We start from the raw sequence: 18,713 nt of genomic DNA on the forward strand, positions 1-18,713 counted from the left end.
TCAACTCCCCTTTCCAAGGCTTATGTAAGCCTGAGGTGTTGGGCGAATGGTTAGTTCAGCTCCATGGCTCTCCCTTTGTGAAAGTTCTCTGGACTGTTGCTTGCCCTCAAAGGAGGGGCTAAGACCCATCCTCAACACTCGTGAGTAGGAGACCCAGCTCCCCTGCCTATCTCCCTGGTCCCCCCCCCCCCCCCTCCCGTCTCTTACACAATGGGCCGATGAGCTGGCAAGGTTGCACATGATTTGAAGTGCTTGGGAAGGTGCATGTTGCTGCTGTAAAACAATCGCACAATAGGAAGACGAGATAGATTTGTTTATAATATACATTTGAATATTAACAATATAGAGAAAAGAAGGGAGAGAAGCACTGCTAGTGTATAATAGTAGATCTTTGTAGGTTATTCAAAAAATGTGCTCTGTTGTTGTGATGACTGCAGAGTGCATCACATTCTCTTTCTTTGAACCATGACCTGGAGTCCATCAAATCAAGAGTTTTATTTCAACATTCACTTGCTTCTTTATACAACATTTACTCATGATGTACAGACATGGTACATTGTAGATAACTACATAAAAGCTAAAAAATAAAAATAAAAAACGCTTAAAGGTCCAATGCAGCCATTTTATATCGATATCAAATAATTTCAGAGTAACAGTTAAGTACCCTAATGTGATTGTTTTCATTTTAAATTGTACCCAAAAAAATCTTAGCAAAGAGAAATTTCTCAAGCAATAATTTAGCGAGGACTGTCTGGGAGTGGTCTGAGTGGGGAGGGTAATACTGAAAACTAGCTGTTATTGGCAGAGAGGTTTGTTACTATTTCTTATTGGTCTATCAACTAATTTACCGCCTGGTGATGTCACCAGGCACCAAAACTCCATCCCACCAAAACAGGCTGACATTTCAGGGAGTCTTTTCAAACAGCTCTTACGCTAAAAGAGCATTATCATAATTTTTACAATTTCACAGTATTATTCCAACCTCAGTGTGGGAATATATTTAAAGCACAGGAGAATCACGCTGACTGCACTGGGCCTTTAATAGGTTTCATGAAGTTGAACAATGTGTCCAACTTTTTACACAACAGTTTATAATCCCAAACAAAATAAAACCAGGCTTGCACAAAACTATTCAGTACTTTTATAAACAAATTCCTGCATTTAATTGAGCTAAAATGGAATTGACTCCAACTAGACATAAGATAATGTAGCAACATTGCAGCCGTTTTTTTTCTCCATCAGTACAAGTTCTGTCATTCTTTAAATGTTCAGACTCGGGACACACAAAAAGACAGACCAATGTATAAATGAAATGAACTAATCTACATAAAATGCACATTAAAACAGAAACAATAAATGTATGCATTTGCATCCAACCGAATGTCTTAACTGACTTCCCTGAACTTATTCTCCACTAAAGGTAGGGTTAGCCACGGTGGTGGTTGCCTCCTGGAATATTGGATTCTTATTCTGTTGAGAGGACAAATGAGAAATTATCAGATGTCTGGAGCGATAAACACATGTTGATGTTTTTCATAGCTGCCGTCTTTGCCAGCCATACATTTAGGGCAACTGACATGCAAGGTTAATAAATCACAACATTGGCGTGGATTTTGACTTTGTACAATTACGTATCAATTCTTGCAAGAGTGTTTTATGAACGAGGCCCCCCCCAGGTTGTGTAGTGTAGACCACTGCTGTGCAGTTCTGCCATCCTCAAAGTGATGGTTTTTATGTGCAAGCAAATGTCACTCACCTCCGACCACTTGGTCTTCTGCGCATCATTCATAAACTTGCGGTACTCCTTCAGGTCTTTCATGTGGAAGAGGACTTTGATGAGGATCAGGATCAGGATTCCGATGACAGTCACGCCTGCGATGGAGCCTCCAATGATGGCATAGATGTTTGGCAACTTGGGACACTCTAACACATTTAGGACGGACATAAGCAAACGTCAGTTTAGGCAGTCCTGGAAGCTATCACGGGATTATGTTTCTGCTGTGAAAACACTTGGTTACACTTTGTTTTGACATAGTTCCCTCTAGCAGGTTAACACGCAACTAAGATGTGTCTAACCATGTTAGATCTAGCTTTCCCACATCAGCAAAGTTGCCACTTGCCTGGGAAAAAATGGAACTGATAGTTTATGGAGTATATTTGCATGTAGGGGACATTTTCTGGACCCAGATTAACCTGACTAAAAAGCTGACTATCTGATGCCCTTCAAACAATATGGCCGGTCAATTAACCCCAGCACATTTTTCTGTCTCTATGGGCAATGAAGGTAACATGGGCATACTTTTTAGTTGCACAAGACATGTCTCTTACCTCTGGTCTTTAGTATTTGGGCGGTGTAGGTGTCCTCTCCGTCCAACTGTTTAACGGTAAAGAACACCCGGCAGCTCTCCACATCCCTAACATCACAAGGCTTACCAGGTGGCAACGTCTCCACCATCTTGAATTCATTAATACTCGTACAGGCCTGGGAGCAGTTCTTACTGAATGGGCCTGTCTGAAAGCCCAGACACTCAATGCATTTCCTGGAAGCAGAAGAACAAGAAGCAAATGGTGAAAAACGTCATTGCTCAACGTTTTCTCGCTTCTCTTTAACACTTAAAACTCGTGCTTTGATTCAAAAACTCTTTGTTTTGAGTAAGATGGCAACACCCAGACATGGTATTTTCTATTCTCCTAGTTATTCTTTTACGATCCACGGTAGCCATCTTTGTCCTGTGGCTTTTAACGTGTACACAATGGCTCCAACAACATTACCCCAAGGGGCCAGTGAAAAAGGTGGTTATGTGAGTGGAAAAGGAGGGCCCAGTCCATTTTACCCCTTGGTTATACAGGGGGTTTGGCAGGCGGGACAGGTCAGACAGTAGGGCCGCTGGTAGCCCTCAATACACTTGCACTGGTTACACTGGCATGTGCCCCTGCCGCTGCACACACTCCCGCTTGGTGTGCGACACTGCTCGTCCGACTTCTTGCATTGGCAGGCGGTGCCCTCGTACCCGGGGTTGCATTCGCAATTTTTGCAACGGCATTTTCCGTTCCCTTCAACACAGAGAAGTGACCTTATGTCAGAATTTTGAATGTAGCTTAAATCAGAATGGAACTGTCATTTAACAGAACGTAACAAATGGCAGGTGTTCTTTCTATTGTTCTACATAAATGCACGCATATGTTTTCATCTATATTTCCTATGTTATCTATTATCTATCTTTCCCCCCCCTCAATTGATACAGTATTTTCCTATATATCAGACTCCACCTCCACACAGTTTGTTCTGAAACTTCTCGCAGCTCTCGTTTTCACACTCGCAGTGCGTGCCGTAGTAGGTGCTGCCGCCTTGTAAGGTGTGGCACTGGCAAATGCCACACACACAGTCCCCTCGTCCTTCACACTCCGTGCCGTTGTCCTTCCGGCACGCCGCTCTCAGAGAGCTCTCGTCCTTCGCCCCGATGGAGCACTCACACTTCTGGCCCACGAAGCTGGCTTGGCAACTGCACAGAGTTTGGGAAAATAGCCAAATGTACAGATTGCTTGTGAAAACTTGACATGTCCCCCCCTCCCACCGTGGTGCCTGTGTTTTGTCCCCCCAGAATATAGAGAATATAGAGAATATAAATACAGTATGGAAAATAGATGAATCCTATCAATTCATGTTTCTCAGAAGGCCATTTGTTTTTCAGGTGACTCAATGCACGCATAGCGGGAAGGAGGGTGAATCATGCATCACATATTGAATTCGATATTGACTAAATCAAAATAAGAATGATAATGCCGTGCATGCTATTTTTTTAATATCCCGGCCAATTCCTGCCTTACCTGCACATGCCACAGTTGACTTGGCCCTTCCTATTGCAGTACGGGTGTTCGGCCAGCACACGGTCATCACACTTACACTTGCAGAGAGTCGACAAGCTCACTTTCAGCTTGTCCTTCATACCCAACGGACCAATCAGGAAAGACATTTCACTGTCCATACATTCATCCGCTGTCACTGTTACATTGAAAGACACCTGAGAGGAATTCAAGAGAGGCATTTTAGGGTGTCTGTTTGGATAATGTTTGTTTGCTATGTATCATGTAACTAAATGTATTCCTAAAGTATAACACTTTATAATACATTTCACTAATTAGCCATTATATGAATTATAATGCTTTTAATCCTTTTAGATGCATATAAATGTTTACAAGTAATTAAATACATATTTAATGAATGTTTTGTCAACAGTTTATTCATGCTTATTCATGAAAGTTAAGTGTTACCATATTATTTTTGGTATGGGATAGTCTGTTGCTGCTGAGCTCTTACCATCTGTCCCACTCTCACATTGTTACACACTCCTTTGTCCCTTGAGGGTCCCCCTTCAGGACAGAGCGGAGTGTAAGTGACTCTCACGTTGTCAGGGAGAGCATCATGAGTCACCGTCACTTTGGAGGAGAGCCTCTGTGTCAGAGACACAAAACAGTCTTAGAGCGGACACCAACGCTACATCACCAGAAAGAACAACCCAAGAAAATCCAAACGGACACTTTATTCCTAGAGATACTAGAGTTTCAAGTTTATGATGAACTCCAGCAGGGTTGTAAAGTACTTAAGTAAAAATGGTGTAAAATACTTAAATAAAAATACTTTAAATGTAAAACCTAAGTAGTTTTTGGGGGGTATATGTACTTTTTAACTTTTTTTACTCCACTACATTCCTAAAGAAAATGTGCACTTTTTACTCCTATACATTTTCGCTGACACCAAAAAGTACTTGTTACATTTCAAATGCTCAGGCAGGACATAATTATGGTCCAATTCACGCACCTATAAATTTAACACATTGTCATCCTTATTGTCTCTGAGCTGGCGGGCTCACTAAACACAAATACTGAGTTTGTCAATTAAGTCTGAGTGTTGCCGTGTGCCCCTGTCTGTCCATAAATACAAAACAATACAATTGTGCCGTCTGTGTGGCATTTGATGTGAGGCATTTACTTGAACTTTTACTCAAGTATGACTATTAGCTACTATTCCCACTGTACTTAAGTACATTTAAAACCAGACAGTAGTATTTTACTGGGTGACTTACTTTTAATCGAGTCATTTTCTATTAATGTATCTTTACTTTTACTCAAGTATGACAATTTAGTACTTTTCCCACCACTGAACTCAAGTAAAGTTCCACACATAATTACAATATGATTTCTTGGAGTACAGTTTTGGTGATTTGTTAAGTTAATAACAAAAGATTATAAATGTCTTACATTGTAGGCATTTTTGATCAGTTCAACGACATTATGGGAGTCAGCTGACAACACTCCCACCTCAGACTTGGGGATCATTTTACTGAGTTCCTGGAATAAAGGTGTTGATTATGTCACAGGATTTATAAGTGCCTGCATTAGATATGTTGAAGTGTGTCAAAAATATTGGCGCTGAAACCCAGGGCCTTTAGACAACATTCAAATGAATGACAGAAAGACAGAGGAAATATAAAGGAAAGAAAGAGTCCCCTTACCCTGTATACATTCTCCATGTTCTTCGTCACAGCAAAGATTGGCTGAATGTTGTTCTTCTCTAACTGATTAGCCACTTGACCAACAGATGGGTAGTCCTACATGCAGAGACACTTAACTTGTACAACCTCAACAATGTAATTGCTTAGGGACAAATGGGCTGGAATGCAGGCTTCTAAGTCATGCTGTTACATTCACTACATAGTTCTCATAATCTCTTATGAGTTTCATATAGTTTTGTTGAGGACCAATGATACTGATCCGAATGTGCCGCATGTCATCAACATACCATTTCATTGCTCTTGCTGTACAGGTTATTGTCCATGTAACATCTCTCGTCATTGGGCTCCAGTATGCCAGCCAGCTTGCCATCCCCTGCCATGTGGAAGCCATCGTCGGTGGTCAGGACGATAAGCCGAGTGCTGCTATTCCTCCAGCCAATCCTGTCCTGTGGGAAACAATTTGGGGCTTCATGTAAAATGAATGGCAAAGAGGTGAAAAAGTATTCATCATACATTGTTAGGGGCCTGAGTTTCTCTTTCGAGTGCTACGCTAGCAGTAACCTTTTTTTTTTACTGCAGCCTATCGTATTGTGTAAAAATACAGAAATACATTTAAGTTTCACAACGTGCATATATTTCATCATTCTGCCCCATTTCATTGAATTATGAAAATTGTTGGAATAACAATAGGCCGACCACATCTCTGTGTGAACTTTGTGTTGCAGAAGTGGACTATTTCCCTGTTTGTCTATATAGGGCTACCTATCTACTGTACTTGCCAAGTACCTCAACTCCTCCACAGAGTGGAGCGCAGACTATAGTTTTTGTAGCTCAGTTGGTAGAGCATGTAATGCCAGGATTGTGACCCATACATCAAATGTATGACAGCATGACTAAGTCGCTTTGGATAAAAGCGTCTGATAGATGAACTACTACCACCACCACTACTACTACTGTACTACTACATTGAAATGAACCTCTGACTCCTAGTCTCTACATGTCTTTCTTCATTAGCTGAAGTCAATACTTTTTAATAAAACATTAATCAAATCCAACCACTGACTGTTTCCTTATCGCTGTTGCTCTAAGATGGCAACTCAGCGCGAATGCACGCGTGCCAATTGAATCGCAATCAGGAAACAGTCGGTGGTTGTATTTGACTAACGTTTTATTAAAAAGTATGGATTCAACTAATGAAGAAAGACATGCAACAACAGAGGACAAACATAGGTACACGGTAAGTGTTTAAGAATGAACATTTTTGAAGTATTGAAGCGTAGCGAGTCGGAGGTTCATTTAAAAAACTATAGTCTGCACTCAACTCCATGGAGGAGTTGATGTACAGTACTTGGCAACTTATGTACTTATCTATGATACACAATGCTGCTTCGACAACAGGCTAACCAAAAATGTCACTGATGTTCAACGTCAGTATGTTGACAGAATGTTGATTCAACATATTTTTGCCCTGTGGGATTAGACTACTCTTACCCCACAGACTGCAGCCTGCATGATGGCGTCCAGTGTCCCTTCGGGGGAGTCTAAGTTCCCAGAGATGCGCTGCTGGTTGACTTTGCTCTCAAACTCAGCTTTGTTTTCCGTCATGCTAAGAACATGTCTGTAGCCAAAAGCAGGTTGGCAGTACATCTCTGCTTCGGCACATGGCTTATTCAGCTTCTCCGGGTTGGTGTTAGTGAACGGCAGGACAGTCTTGTCTACAAAAGAGCCAAAACCTAGAGCAAAAGATAATGGTTATAAAAATGAGATTCATGGACACCCAAGGACGTTCATTGATTTTGAGTAGGAATTGGAGCTGAGATAGACCTGGTTTCAAATACTATTTGATATCATTTGAAATACTTTAGCTGTGCTGTTGGAGTGGAACTAATAGAAACGTCCCAAAAGTGCAAACCCTGCTCACGTGGAACCCAAGGCAAACTAAAGCTAATGCAAATAAAATAATCAAATGGTATTTGAACAATTTTATCTGATCTGAGATGATGTCACCGATTCGTCCTTTTTTTGTGATGCCTTGCAGAGCATTAAACAGTTCATTTCCCAGAGTCTTGATGCTCCTCAAATCATCCTCCATGGAGTAGGAGAGATCCATCAGGTAGTAGAGATCAACAGGATAGCCCTCCACTCTCTGAAAGTCCAGCGTGAACGTATGAGGCAGTCCTGAAAAAAGTAACATCAAGGTGAAAACTGAAATGCCCAAGAGAAAAGTAAAAAGTTAATGAAAAGATGTATTACTGTCATAAAAACAAACATAGACTGCAAGGATAACAGTAATGACGAAATTGAGGACGTTTATTTTCCATTTTAAGATACTTCTATCGTGATTACATTTGACTACTTTGAATCTGTTACAGCCATAGAGTTGGATAGAGAGCTTAAAGCCAAGGTTGGTGATTTACTGCCACTTGTAGTTAGGAAATGTTCGCTGAGGAGTTTAGTTATTGGCTGATCCCTGGTGCTAACCTGAATGAAATTATGTTATCCTCATTTAACCCATAAAAAGTTCAACCCAGTTGACTAATTGGTGGGAAAAATGCTCTGCCCATGCTAAAACAGGTGTGGTTTTAGCCATTTTCAGAACATGGTAGTGTTGGGAAACTGAGGCTTTCTGAAGGCTTTGGTGCTTTCACCAAATTGTGCCGAAAAATTGTTAATTACTCAGAGCTTCATTATCTGTTCACAATGCAATCGTCAGCAATAAATAGCAGCGTGTGATAGACTTATCTTTCTCTATTCTTTTCCTCAAATCTACATGGTTCAGCGGAAAGTCATTGGCGTTGTTAGCCTATAGTCAGTTGGAATACCAGGTTTGCATCTTACATTATGCTTCACATCTTACATCATGCTTAAGACAGAAGTTTAAACTATACTAAATAAAACAAATTATTTGAACAATAGTGCAGAGAGTGTGGTTTCACATAAAACAATTTTCAAAATAGTGTGTCTTCAATGGGATTTGACCTAATATTCTCACTTCTCTGAATGTTACATAGTTACCTACTCTACCTGCTAACTTTTAGTACAAAACCCAAACTATATTTGTTAGTATGGGTTCCAGTAGAGGTTGGTGTTAAAAAGCAGCTTGGAATCCAAGAAATCACCGGAACCATGGCGAACTTAGTTGGATCTCGCATTTTGCAACACACGGTTTGAAAAAGCATGTGATCAAACGAATCTTCGGACGTCATGATTTACTTCTGATAAAGTGATACACACATCTGCACACTGCTTCGAAGTTAGCTGCTTCGCAATTTCGACCCATGCCTCAGAGATCCGGTATCAAACGTCACATCACTACATGGTGGCCATTTTACAACCCAGTTTGGCCAATTTGATAACCCTCACCTGGTCTGAGCTTCAGATTGACCTCCTGAGGACGGAGCTGGATGGGTTCCTCCTTGTCCAATGCAGTGTTGGACAGGGCGACGTTCTTAGAAAAAGAAAAGGTATTGTCGGGAGATATGATGTCTCCTTCCATGCAGCCCCTTTCTACTAGCTGAGCCCAGGTGTCACAGCGAGCTGCTTCCTGCTCCCCTGGTTTGATGAAATTCTGGGAATGGAACAGACTGGCTTCAATTAATAAAGTACTGTGATGGAGTAGTTACAGATTTACAACGGGATAATGGAATTCTCCATCAGCCGTTACAAGGTCATTCGTACAAAACTGTCAAAAAAAAATACAAATTCTCAAGTGTCATTTTTCAAGAAATATCCTCTTGAATCACTGAGATGAGCATCTGTACTTATCTATTTCATAATTATTATTACGTTTTTGAATGAGATATTATGCATTTTACCAACATTTTCACAAAATGCCAATTACCAAAGCAGTTTTAGAGGTCCAAAAAAGTAAAAAACAAATCCATATTTTTACATTTTTTTTACATTGCTCCCCCAATGAAAATACAAATATTTCAAATTAAATCATACAATTATGATCAAATTAAATCAGACTTTTCCCCAATTTTAGCTATTTCGGTAATGAGAAGGCCATGTGGGGTAAAGGGGGTGTTTGAGAATAAGAACATAATTCTGAAGACATATACAGTGCATTCGGAAAGTATTCAGACCCCTTGACCTTTCCATCATTTTTACGTTACAGTCTTATTCTAAAACTGATTTTTTTAAATCCTGATCAATCTACACACAATATCCAATAATGACAAAGTGAAAACTGCTTTTTAGAAATCTATAAAAAATTAAAAAAACAGAAATACCTTTTTAAAATAAGTATTCAGACCTTTTGCTATGAGACTCGAAATTGAGCTCAGGTACATCCTGTTTCCATTGATCATCCTTGAGATGTTTCTACAACTTGATTGGAGTCCACCTGTGGTCAATTCAATTGATTAGACATCATTTGGAAAGGCACACACCTGTCTATATAAGGTCCCACAGTTGAAAGTGCATGTCAGAGCAAAAACCAAGCCATGAGGTTGAAGGAATTGTCCATAGAGCTCCGAGACAGGATTGTGTCGAGGCACAGATCTGGGGAAGGGTACTAAAAAATGTCTGCAGCATTGAAGGTCCCCAAGAACACAGTGGTAAAACTGAGCAATAGGGAGAGAAGGGTCTTGGTCAGGGAGGTGACCAAGAACCCTATGGTCACTCTGACAGAGCTCTAGAGTTCCTCTTTGGAGATGGGAGAACCTTCCAGAAGGACAACCATCTCTGCAGCACTTGACCAATCAGGCCTTTATGATAGAGTGGCCAGATGGAAGCCACTCCTCAGTAAAAGGCATATGACAGCCCCCTTGGACTTTGCCAAAGGCACCTAAAGGACTCTCAGACCATGAGAAACAAGATTCTATGGTTTGATGAAACCAAGATTGAACTCTTTGGCCTGAATGCCAAGTGTCACGTCTGGAGGAAACCTGGCACCATCCCTACAGTGAAGCATGGTGGTGGCAGCATCATGCTGCGAGGATGTTTTTCAGTGGCAGGGACTGGGAGACTAGTCAGGATCGAGGAAAAGTTGAACGGAGCAAAGTACAGAGAGATCCTTGATGAAAACCTGCTCCAGAGAGCTCAAGACTGAGGCGAAGGTTCACCTTCCAACAGGACAATGACCCTAACCACACAGCCAAGACCACGCAGGAGTGGCTTCGGGACAAGTATCTGAATGTCCTTGAGTGGCCCAGCCATAGCCAGGACTTGAACCCAAACATTTCTAACATTTCTGGAGAGACCTGAAAATAGCTGTGCAGCGACGCTCCCCATCCAACCTGACAGAGCTTGAGAGGATCTGCAGAGAAGAATCTGAGAAACTTCCCAAATACAGGTATGCCAAGCTTGTAGCGTCATACTCAAGAAGACTCAAGGCTGTAATTGCTGCCAAAGGTGCTTCAACAAAGTACTAAGTAAAGAGTCTGAATATTTATGTAAATGTAATATTTCAGTTTTTTATTTTTAAATACATTTGCAAAAATGTCTAAAAACCTGTTTATGCTTTGTCATTATGGGGTATTGTGTGTAGATTGATGAGGAGGAAAAAAACGATGTAATGTAACAAAATGTGGGAAATCTGAATACTGAATACTTTCTGAGTGCATTGAAAGCAAATTAACTTAACTTGTGCTCATCTAAGGATTACTCTTCTAGATTATGCATCATGGGTGAATAAAACTATTCAAAAACTGATTGGAGTTTTAACAGGAACTTAAAAATTGTTCCGGTAATGAGACATATGTCCACAGACACTGTTTGTACTCAATAAATATTATAGTTTAATGTAAACATTGTTTTATGATTTATGGACAATCCACAGCAACGTATTGTGTTTTATTCAAATTAGTTTTTTCAAAATATTTTTTTTAATAAAACATTTTAAAACTGGTTTTATGACAATCACCCTACAGCATAGGCAATACTATCTTCGTTCTTGATTCGGCCAAACACGTATCTTCTAAAATGTTGGTGATTCATTTGAATTTAGAAAATTCTCCGTTATTAAAAGAGAAAAGGTTTTGCTCCATGAAGTAATCCAACTATGTGCATGCCGTCATCTTGTCTATTTCAAATCTACTCTTATTGATTAATACAGGTGGGTCCACCCTGAAGTGCCACTTGTCATGATTTGAAATAGACAAGATTGTGGCACACACATCATTCATGGAGCAAAAAACATGTTTTGATAATGTCGCAATTTCAACTACCTGCAACTTGACACAGACATTTTAGAATATACATGTTTGGCCGATTTGAGAACAAAGATAGTATCGCCAAGTTAAGGCTGATCAAAAATGATCTTTCTACGCCAAACAGAAGCAATCCTGTAATGGCAAATGGAAAATCACATTAGCCAGTTACAAATCTGCAGCTAGTGATGGAGTTGCTCTGTAATCCACTCTGAATTTGTAGTAAATATGTTGGAATGAATTTTAAATGAGTAGGACCCCTAGTTAAGACCATCTCTCTAGGTTGGTTTCACGAGGTCTGACTGTCTGTGGATAGTCCTCTACAAATTATCTAAATATCAAACTATATCCATTTACTATATCTATAACTATATCTACATTCTTAAAGAAAGTAATGTACTTTTTACTCCATACTTTTTCAATGACACCCAAAAGTACTCGTTACATTTTGAATGTTTAGCAGGATAGAAAATGGTTCAATTCACACACTTATCAAGAGAACATCCCTGGTCATCCCTACTGATCCCTGGAAATCCCTACTGATCCATGGTCATCCCTACTGCCTCTGATCTGGCGGAGTCACTAAACACACATGCTTCGTTTTGTAAATGATGTCTGAGTGTTGGAGTGTGCCACTGGCTATCTGTAAATTTAAAAAACAAGAACATTGTGCCTTCTGGTTTGCTTAATATAAGGAATTTCTAGCTGTTGTACTTTTACTTTTGATACGTAAGTATATTTTAGCAATTACATTTACTTTTGATATTGAAGTATATTTAAAACCCAATTTGACTTTTTCTCAAGTATGACAATTGGGTACTTTTTCCACAACTGGCAATCAATCACACATGGATACAGTTGAAGTCGGAAGTTTACATACACTTATGTCAGAGTCATTAAAACAAATTTTTCAACCACTCCACAAATTTCTTGTTAATAAATTATAGTTTTGGCAAGTTGGTTAGGACACCTACTTTGTGCACGACACAAGTCATTTTTCCAACAATTGTTTACACACAGATTATTTCACTTATAATTCACTGTATCACAATTCCAGTGGGTCAGAAGTTTACATACACTAAGTTGACTGTGCCTTTAAACAGCTTGAAAAATTCCCCAAATTATGTCATGGCTTTAGAAGCTTCTGAATTTACATCATTTGAGCCAATTGGAGGTGTACCTGTGGATGTATTTCAAGTCCTACCTTCAAACTCAGTGCCTCTTTGCTTGACATCATGAGAAAATCAAAAGAAATCAGCCAAGACCTCAGAAAAAAATTGGTTAATTCTTGGGAGCAATTTCCAAACGCCTGAAGGTACCACTTTCACCTGTACAAACAATAGTACGCAAGTATAAACACCATGGGAACAAGCAGCCGTCATACTACAGAAAGGAGACACGTTATTTTTCTTAGAGATTAACGTACTTTGGTGCAAAAAGGGCAAATCAATCCCAGAACAACATCAAAGGACCTTGTGAAGATGCTGGACGAAACAGGTACAAAAGTATCTATATCCACAGTAAAACAAGTCCTATATCGACATAACCTGAAAGGCCACTCAGCAAGGAAGAAGCCACTGCTTCTTAAACCGCCATAAAGACTAAGGTTTGCAACTGCACATGGGGACAAAGATCGTAGTTTTTGGAGAAATGTCCTCTGGTCTGATGAAACAAAAATAGAACTGTTTGGCCATAATGACCATCGTTATGTTTAGAGAAAAAAGGGGGAGGCTTGCAAACCGAAGAACACTATCCCAACCGTGAAGCACAGGGGTGGCAGCATCATGTTGTGGGGGTGCTTTGCTGCAGGAGGGACTGGTGCACTTCACAAAATAGATAGCATCATGAGGAGGAAAATTATGTGGCCATACTGAAGCAACATCTCAAGACATCAGTCAGGAAGTTAAAGATTGGTCGCAAATGGGTCTTCCAAATGGGCATTGACCCCAAGCATACTTCAAAATGGCTTAAGGAAGTGGCTTAAGGACAAAATGGCAAAATGGCAAAATGGCTTAAGGACAACAAAGTCAAGGTATTGGAGTGGCCATCACAAAGCCCTGACCTCAATCCTATAGAAAATGTGTGGGCAGAACTGAAAAAGCGTGTACGAGCAAGGAGGCCCACAAACCTAACTCAGTTACACCAGCTCTGTCAGGAGGAATGGGCCAAAATTCAACCAACTTATTGTGGGAAGCTTCTGGAAGGCTACCCAAAACGTTTGACCCAAGTTAAACAATTTAAAGGCAATGCTACCAAATACTAATTGAGTGTATGTAAACTTCTGACCCACTGGGAATGTGATGAAAGAAATAAAAGCTGAAATAAATTATTCTCGCTACTATTATTCTGACATTTCACATTTTTAAAATGTGGGGCTGGGTCTCCTGGGTGGCGCAGTGGTCTAGGGCACTGCATCGCAGTGCTAGCTGCGCCACCAGAGTCTCTGGGTTCGCGCCCAGGCTCTGTCGCAGCCGGCCACGACCGGGAGGTCCGTGGGGCAACGCACAATTGGCATAGCGTCGTCCGGGTTAGGGAGGGTTTGGCCGGTAGGGATATCCTTGTCTCAGTATGTAAAATGTAATAAAATGTATGCACTCTACTGTAAGTCGCTCTGGATAAGAGTGTATGCTAAATGACTAAAATGTAATGTAAATGTAAAATAAAGTGGTGATCCTAACTGATCTAAGACAGGACATTTTTACTAGTATTAAATGTCAGGAATTGTGAAAAACTGAGTTTAAATGTATTTGGCTAAGGTGTATGTAAACTTCCGACTTCAACTGTATATGGCTCTCCTCACCAGTTGTTTGCACCATGTGCAGTACGCTCCTGATTTGATGCAGTCATTGCAGGAGTTGATCACTGTTTTGGAACATACTTTCACCTCCTGGGAGAGCACTAGGGGAATGGCTGACGCACGCACGAACACACACACACACACACACACACACACACACACACACACACACACACACACACACACACACACACACACACACACACACACACACACACACACACACACACACACACACACACACACACACACACATGATGACTCATATTATAATTGTGAGGATTTAAAAAATCAAGAGGTGATTTTGTTGACTTTTTAAAAACGTACCACCTCTGCCCATCAGCAGGAGCAGGAGAGACACACACGGATACATTTCCTGGTGACAGAAAGAGGGAACAGCCATTTGTCACTCCATCAATCATGACCAAATGTCAAAGACTATTACAGTCATCTATATTTACCATTCAAGCACCCGTAAAAGTGCACTGTAAATAAACATACACTGTAAGAGCTCCTATACTATTAGAATCTGATGCACACATGGCCACTGTCCAATATTCTAAACAATATCAACTACTGTCTCTGAGGGTCAATATTTGGTGGCCACACCTTGAATGAGTAGGTGTGTCCAAACTTTGGACTAGTACTGTGTGCATATGCAGTGCCTTTGGAAAGTATCCAGACCCCTTGACTTTTTTCACATTTCATTACGTAACAGCCTTATTCTAAAATTGATTAAATATAAGAAGAATTCTCAGCAATGTACACACAATATTCCATAACGATAAAGTGAACAAAGGTTTTTAGAATTTTACAAGGTGTGTCCAAACTTTTGACTGGTATATATATATGGAGTATATACACTGCTCAATAGCGCCTGCATGCTCTGGACACTACGCTGACAGACACAGCAAACCTTTTTGCCACAGTTCGCATTGATGTGCCATCCTGGATGAACTGCACTACCTGAGCCACTTGTGTGGTTTGTAGACTCCGTCTCATGCTACCACTAGAGTGAGAGCACCGCTAGCATTCAAAAGTGACCAAAACATCAGCCAGGAAGCATAGGAACTGAGAAGTGGTCTGTGGTCACCACCTGCAGAATCACTCCTGTTTTGGGGGTGTCTTGCTAATTGCCTATAATTTCCACCTTTTGTCTATTCCATTTGCACAACAGCATGTGAAATTTATTGTCAGTCAGTGTTGCTTCCTAAGTGGACAGTTTGATTTCACAGAAGTGTGATTGACTTGGAGTTACATTGTGTTGTTTAAGTGGTCCCTTTATTTTTTTGAGCAGTGTATATATATATATATATATATATATGGGAGATTGGAAATGAGGCAGACATACTGTTGATGGAAGCCACAATCCATCAATATTAAAGCTGATCTACCCCCCCATCCAATCAAAATCGGCGGAATGAATACACCCCTGATCACCAGCAGATAGAGTTCAAGCTGCAATATGTAACTTTTTGGGTGACCCAACAAAATTCATATAGAAATGTGAGTTATAGATCTGTCCTTGAAAGCAAGTCTAAGAAGCAATAGATATAGATAGAAAGATCTGTTTTATGTGCGCTATATCTACGCTTCCCGTTTCCAAGTTTCGCTTTTGCGTCTTCTACTATCGTTTTTTTACGCCAGCTTTAAACAGCTGAAAATACAATATTTTTGGTTATGAAAAATACTTTTCACAGCGGTTTACATGGTACAATGGTTATCTACACTACACTTGTTCGTTTTGTCACATAAACTGAAATTAGGATAACTATTAGATTTTTAGCAACCAGGAAATGGCAGAGCGTTTTCTGTGTAGTGCATCTTTCACTTTCATAGCAGCCAAAAACAGACAGCATCGTCGCATTGCTCGTTGCATAATTCCTTCTCACATCACATGCTCTCCTCCTCTCATGCTTTCCCTTCGCTTCAGTGCCCAACACAACAGCTGTCTGTAACCAGGCAAAAAAAACTCTCCAAACTTTTATACCACAACCCCTCATGCAGCCCCTACATCGTTGTGACCATATTAGCTAACGCCACTGTCAATAGCTACTAGAAATAACCTCTTATTAAACCCGCTACAGTGTACAGCATTGTAGTTTAGCGGTAACACCGGCGGACCCGGGTGGCAATAAATTAATAAAACCGAAAGCTTACCTTGACTTGGACTTGAATGTGGACAAATTGAAGGGGTCTGAATACTTTCCAAATGCACTATATTTTGTTTTTATTAGTAGTCATTTAGTTATATTTATTTTGTTTTATCTAAAAAGGATAACTTTTTAAGTTTCACTATATATTTTGGTAGTCCTCCCTTTCCTCCTCTGAGGAGCCTCCCCTGCTGAAGACAAAGCCACTAATATGAAGGAGATAAAATGATCTTTCAAAAGCATAGCTGTTGTTAAATTAAATGTCCTCCATTGCCAGTATTTAAATTATTCATTACCATTATTTATCCAGGAGGCTATCTAAGAAAAAAAAAATGTTGTTTTAAATGTACCGCCCAGTGAGGTATCGCTAACAGGTTGTGAATTGGAAGACAATCAGTCATTCAGTACATATGAGTCTACAAAGTTATGGGGCTGAATTCCTGGACATTGAGAGTACTCTTCATTCAGGAACAGGTCTGTGTCTGTGAAATTGTCCCAAACTTCTTAAATAGTTGGCTAGAAGTACTTAAGCAATTCACTCCCCTTAGGCATGAGTGATCTCCCTTGTTTGCCTTACTATCATTTAGGAAATGGTGAGAAATCTGCCACAAATATGAGTAAACTAAATGAGTTAATATTAGAAACATTAAATGCTCCACTGTCGGCTATGAATAAACGAATAAAAGCCTGATAAAACAGACAATGAACTTTCATTTGTGATACTTTTGGATAGTTGCTGTCATTTATTTTCACCGAGTGTCTGTTTAGCTTCTTTACTTGGTCATTAGAATTACAATGTTAGTTCTTCTTATTTATTTATATTTTTAAATGTATTTATTAATCAACCAAATTATCTCAGGGTACAGTTACACATTGGTGCTAGCTTCACATTCTAGGCCTATGCTGTATATACTGTATGTGCTGTAGTAATATATGGAATAATCATATGGTATACTATATGCCTCAAGTGTAATGGGGACTTATTTTATGTAAATCCTTACAGGCTGATAAATATAAATCCTGAACCTAAATACTTGATCTCCTATGGCACAATATTACATTATTATTAGTCTACTTTAAAACATTAAACACAATTATCTTCTCCTAAAGATAGAAAGTCCCAATTGTTAAATTTAGTAATAAAACAGTTATTGCTCCTAGTAAAAAATGTATCACACAAATATACACTATAAATACAGCTGTATGGACGCTACTCACAAGAGTCATTCTGCTGCAGCTCCTATGTAGCCCTCAACTCACTGTCATGGGTGTGCTCTCTATGTGGGTGACCAACTGCTTGAGATGAACAGTTATTTAGTAAAAAGCATACAGGAAGTATTTGGAAGGAAACAGATAGGGCTATGACGATACCAGTATGGCCAAAAATAATCCTTGCCAAAAATGGAAACATGAAGAGGTTGATGTTGAAGCATCCAATTCTGAGTGTGTGAATAATGCGAAAAATATGTGATTTTAATACAATAGGTAGGCTAACGCATACAAAGCAGAAAGAGGACCGTTTCCAAATAATTTACGGGACAACAAAAATATTTTCATCCCAAAGTCATCTGTTTGACCTCCCGCACCATGAAAGATGCCGACCAAACCGTAATGATCTCTGTTGGGACCCGCAGGTCCCGCAGGCATCCCTCGGGAATGAGGCCCTCTCGTGCACAGTCAGTACACAACACTGCTCATCATGTCTTAGCGGGATCAGATGGTAACAGGGGTCCCAGTGTAACGGATGTGAAATGGCTACAGAGCTCAGGTGAATTTTGCAGTATACTGAGCTCAGGTGAATTTTGCAGTATACTGAGCTCAGGTGAATTTTGCAGTATACTAATATCTGTGAAGTATAAGAATGTCCATCTTGAATTGATGGGTAGACCTACAGCAGCTACAGGACTGTAGCTTAAGCTTAAAGCTACGGTGTAGGATCTGGGAATAATGGTCATTTAATTTATTGAACCATTGATTCCTCTCTTGGATAATGCCTCATTTTAGGAGAATCGGATTGGGACAGGGGTCTCAGCAGGGTCAGGCAGCCAGAGAATACTATTCTGTGACGGAGCTGAGGGGAATTTTTTCAGATGCA

The 18,713-nt window shown here is 40.0% G+C and overlaps 1 protein-coding gene across 3 annotated transcripts; it reads right to left on the reverse strand.

The window, feature by feature from the left end:
• Positions 1 to 480: 480 nt before the first annotated feature.
• LOC129816384 (integrin beta-2-like) lies at positions 481 to 17,926 on the reverse strand. 3 transcript variants are annotated; one of them, XM_055870810.1, is made up of 16 exons: positions 17,837 to 17,926; positions 14,796 to 14,841; positions 14,469 to 14,578; positions 8,877 to 9,081; positions 7,521 to 7,691; positions 7,005 to 7,246; positions 5,801 to 5,959; positions 5,514 to 5,609; positions 5,260 to 5,349; positions 4,319 to 4,453; positions 3,829 to 4,022; positions 3,271 to 3,503; positions 2,835 to 3,054; positions 2,329 to 2,540; positions 1,757 to 1,923; positions 481 to 1,470 (listed from the first exon to the last, which is right to left on the reverse strand). In XM_055870810.1, the coding sequence occupies exons 1-16, from the start codon at positions 17,843 to 17,845 to the stop codon at positions 1,405 to 1,407; spliced, it is 2,355 nt and encodes a 784-aa protein (XP_055726785.1). In that variant the 5' UTR covers positions 17,846 to 17,926; the 3' UTR covers positions 481 to 1,404. The 3 variants fall into 3 exon arrangements, with proteins under 3 accessions (XP_055726785.1, XP_055726784.1, XP_055726786.1); XM_055870809.1 differs by having other exon boundaries at positions 14,793 to 14,841; XM_055870811.1 differs by lacking the exons at positions 14,469 to 14,578; positions 14,796 to 14,841 and having other exon boundaries at positions 17,837 to 17,920.
• Positions 17,927 to 18,713: the final 787 nt, after the last annotated feature.

This window comes from Salvelinus fontinalis, chromosome 19 (assembly GCF_029448725.1).
Source record: "Salvelinus fontinalis isolate EN_2023a chromosome 19, ASM2944872v1, whole genome shotgun sequence".
Lineage (NCBI taxonomy): Eukaryota > Metazoa > Chordata > Actinopteri > Salmoniformes > Salmonidae > Salvelinus > Salvelinus fontinalis.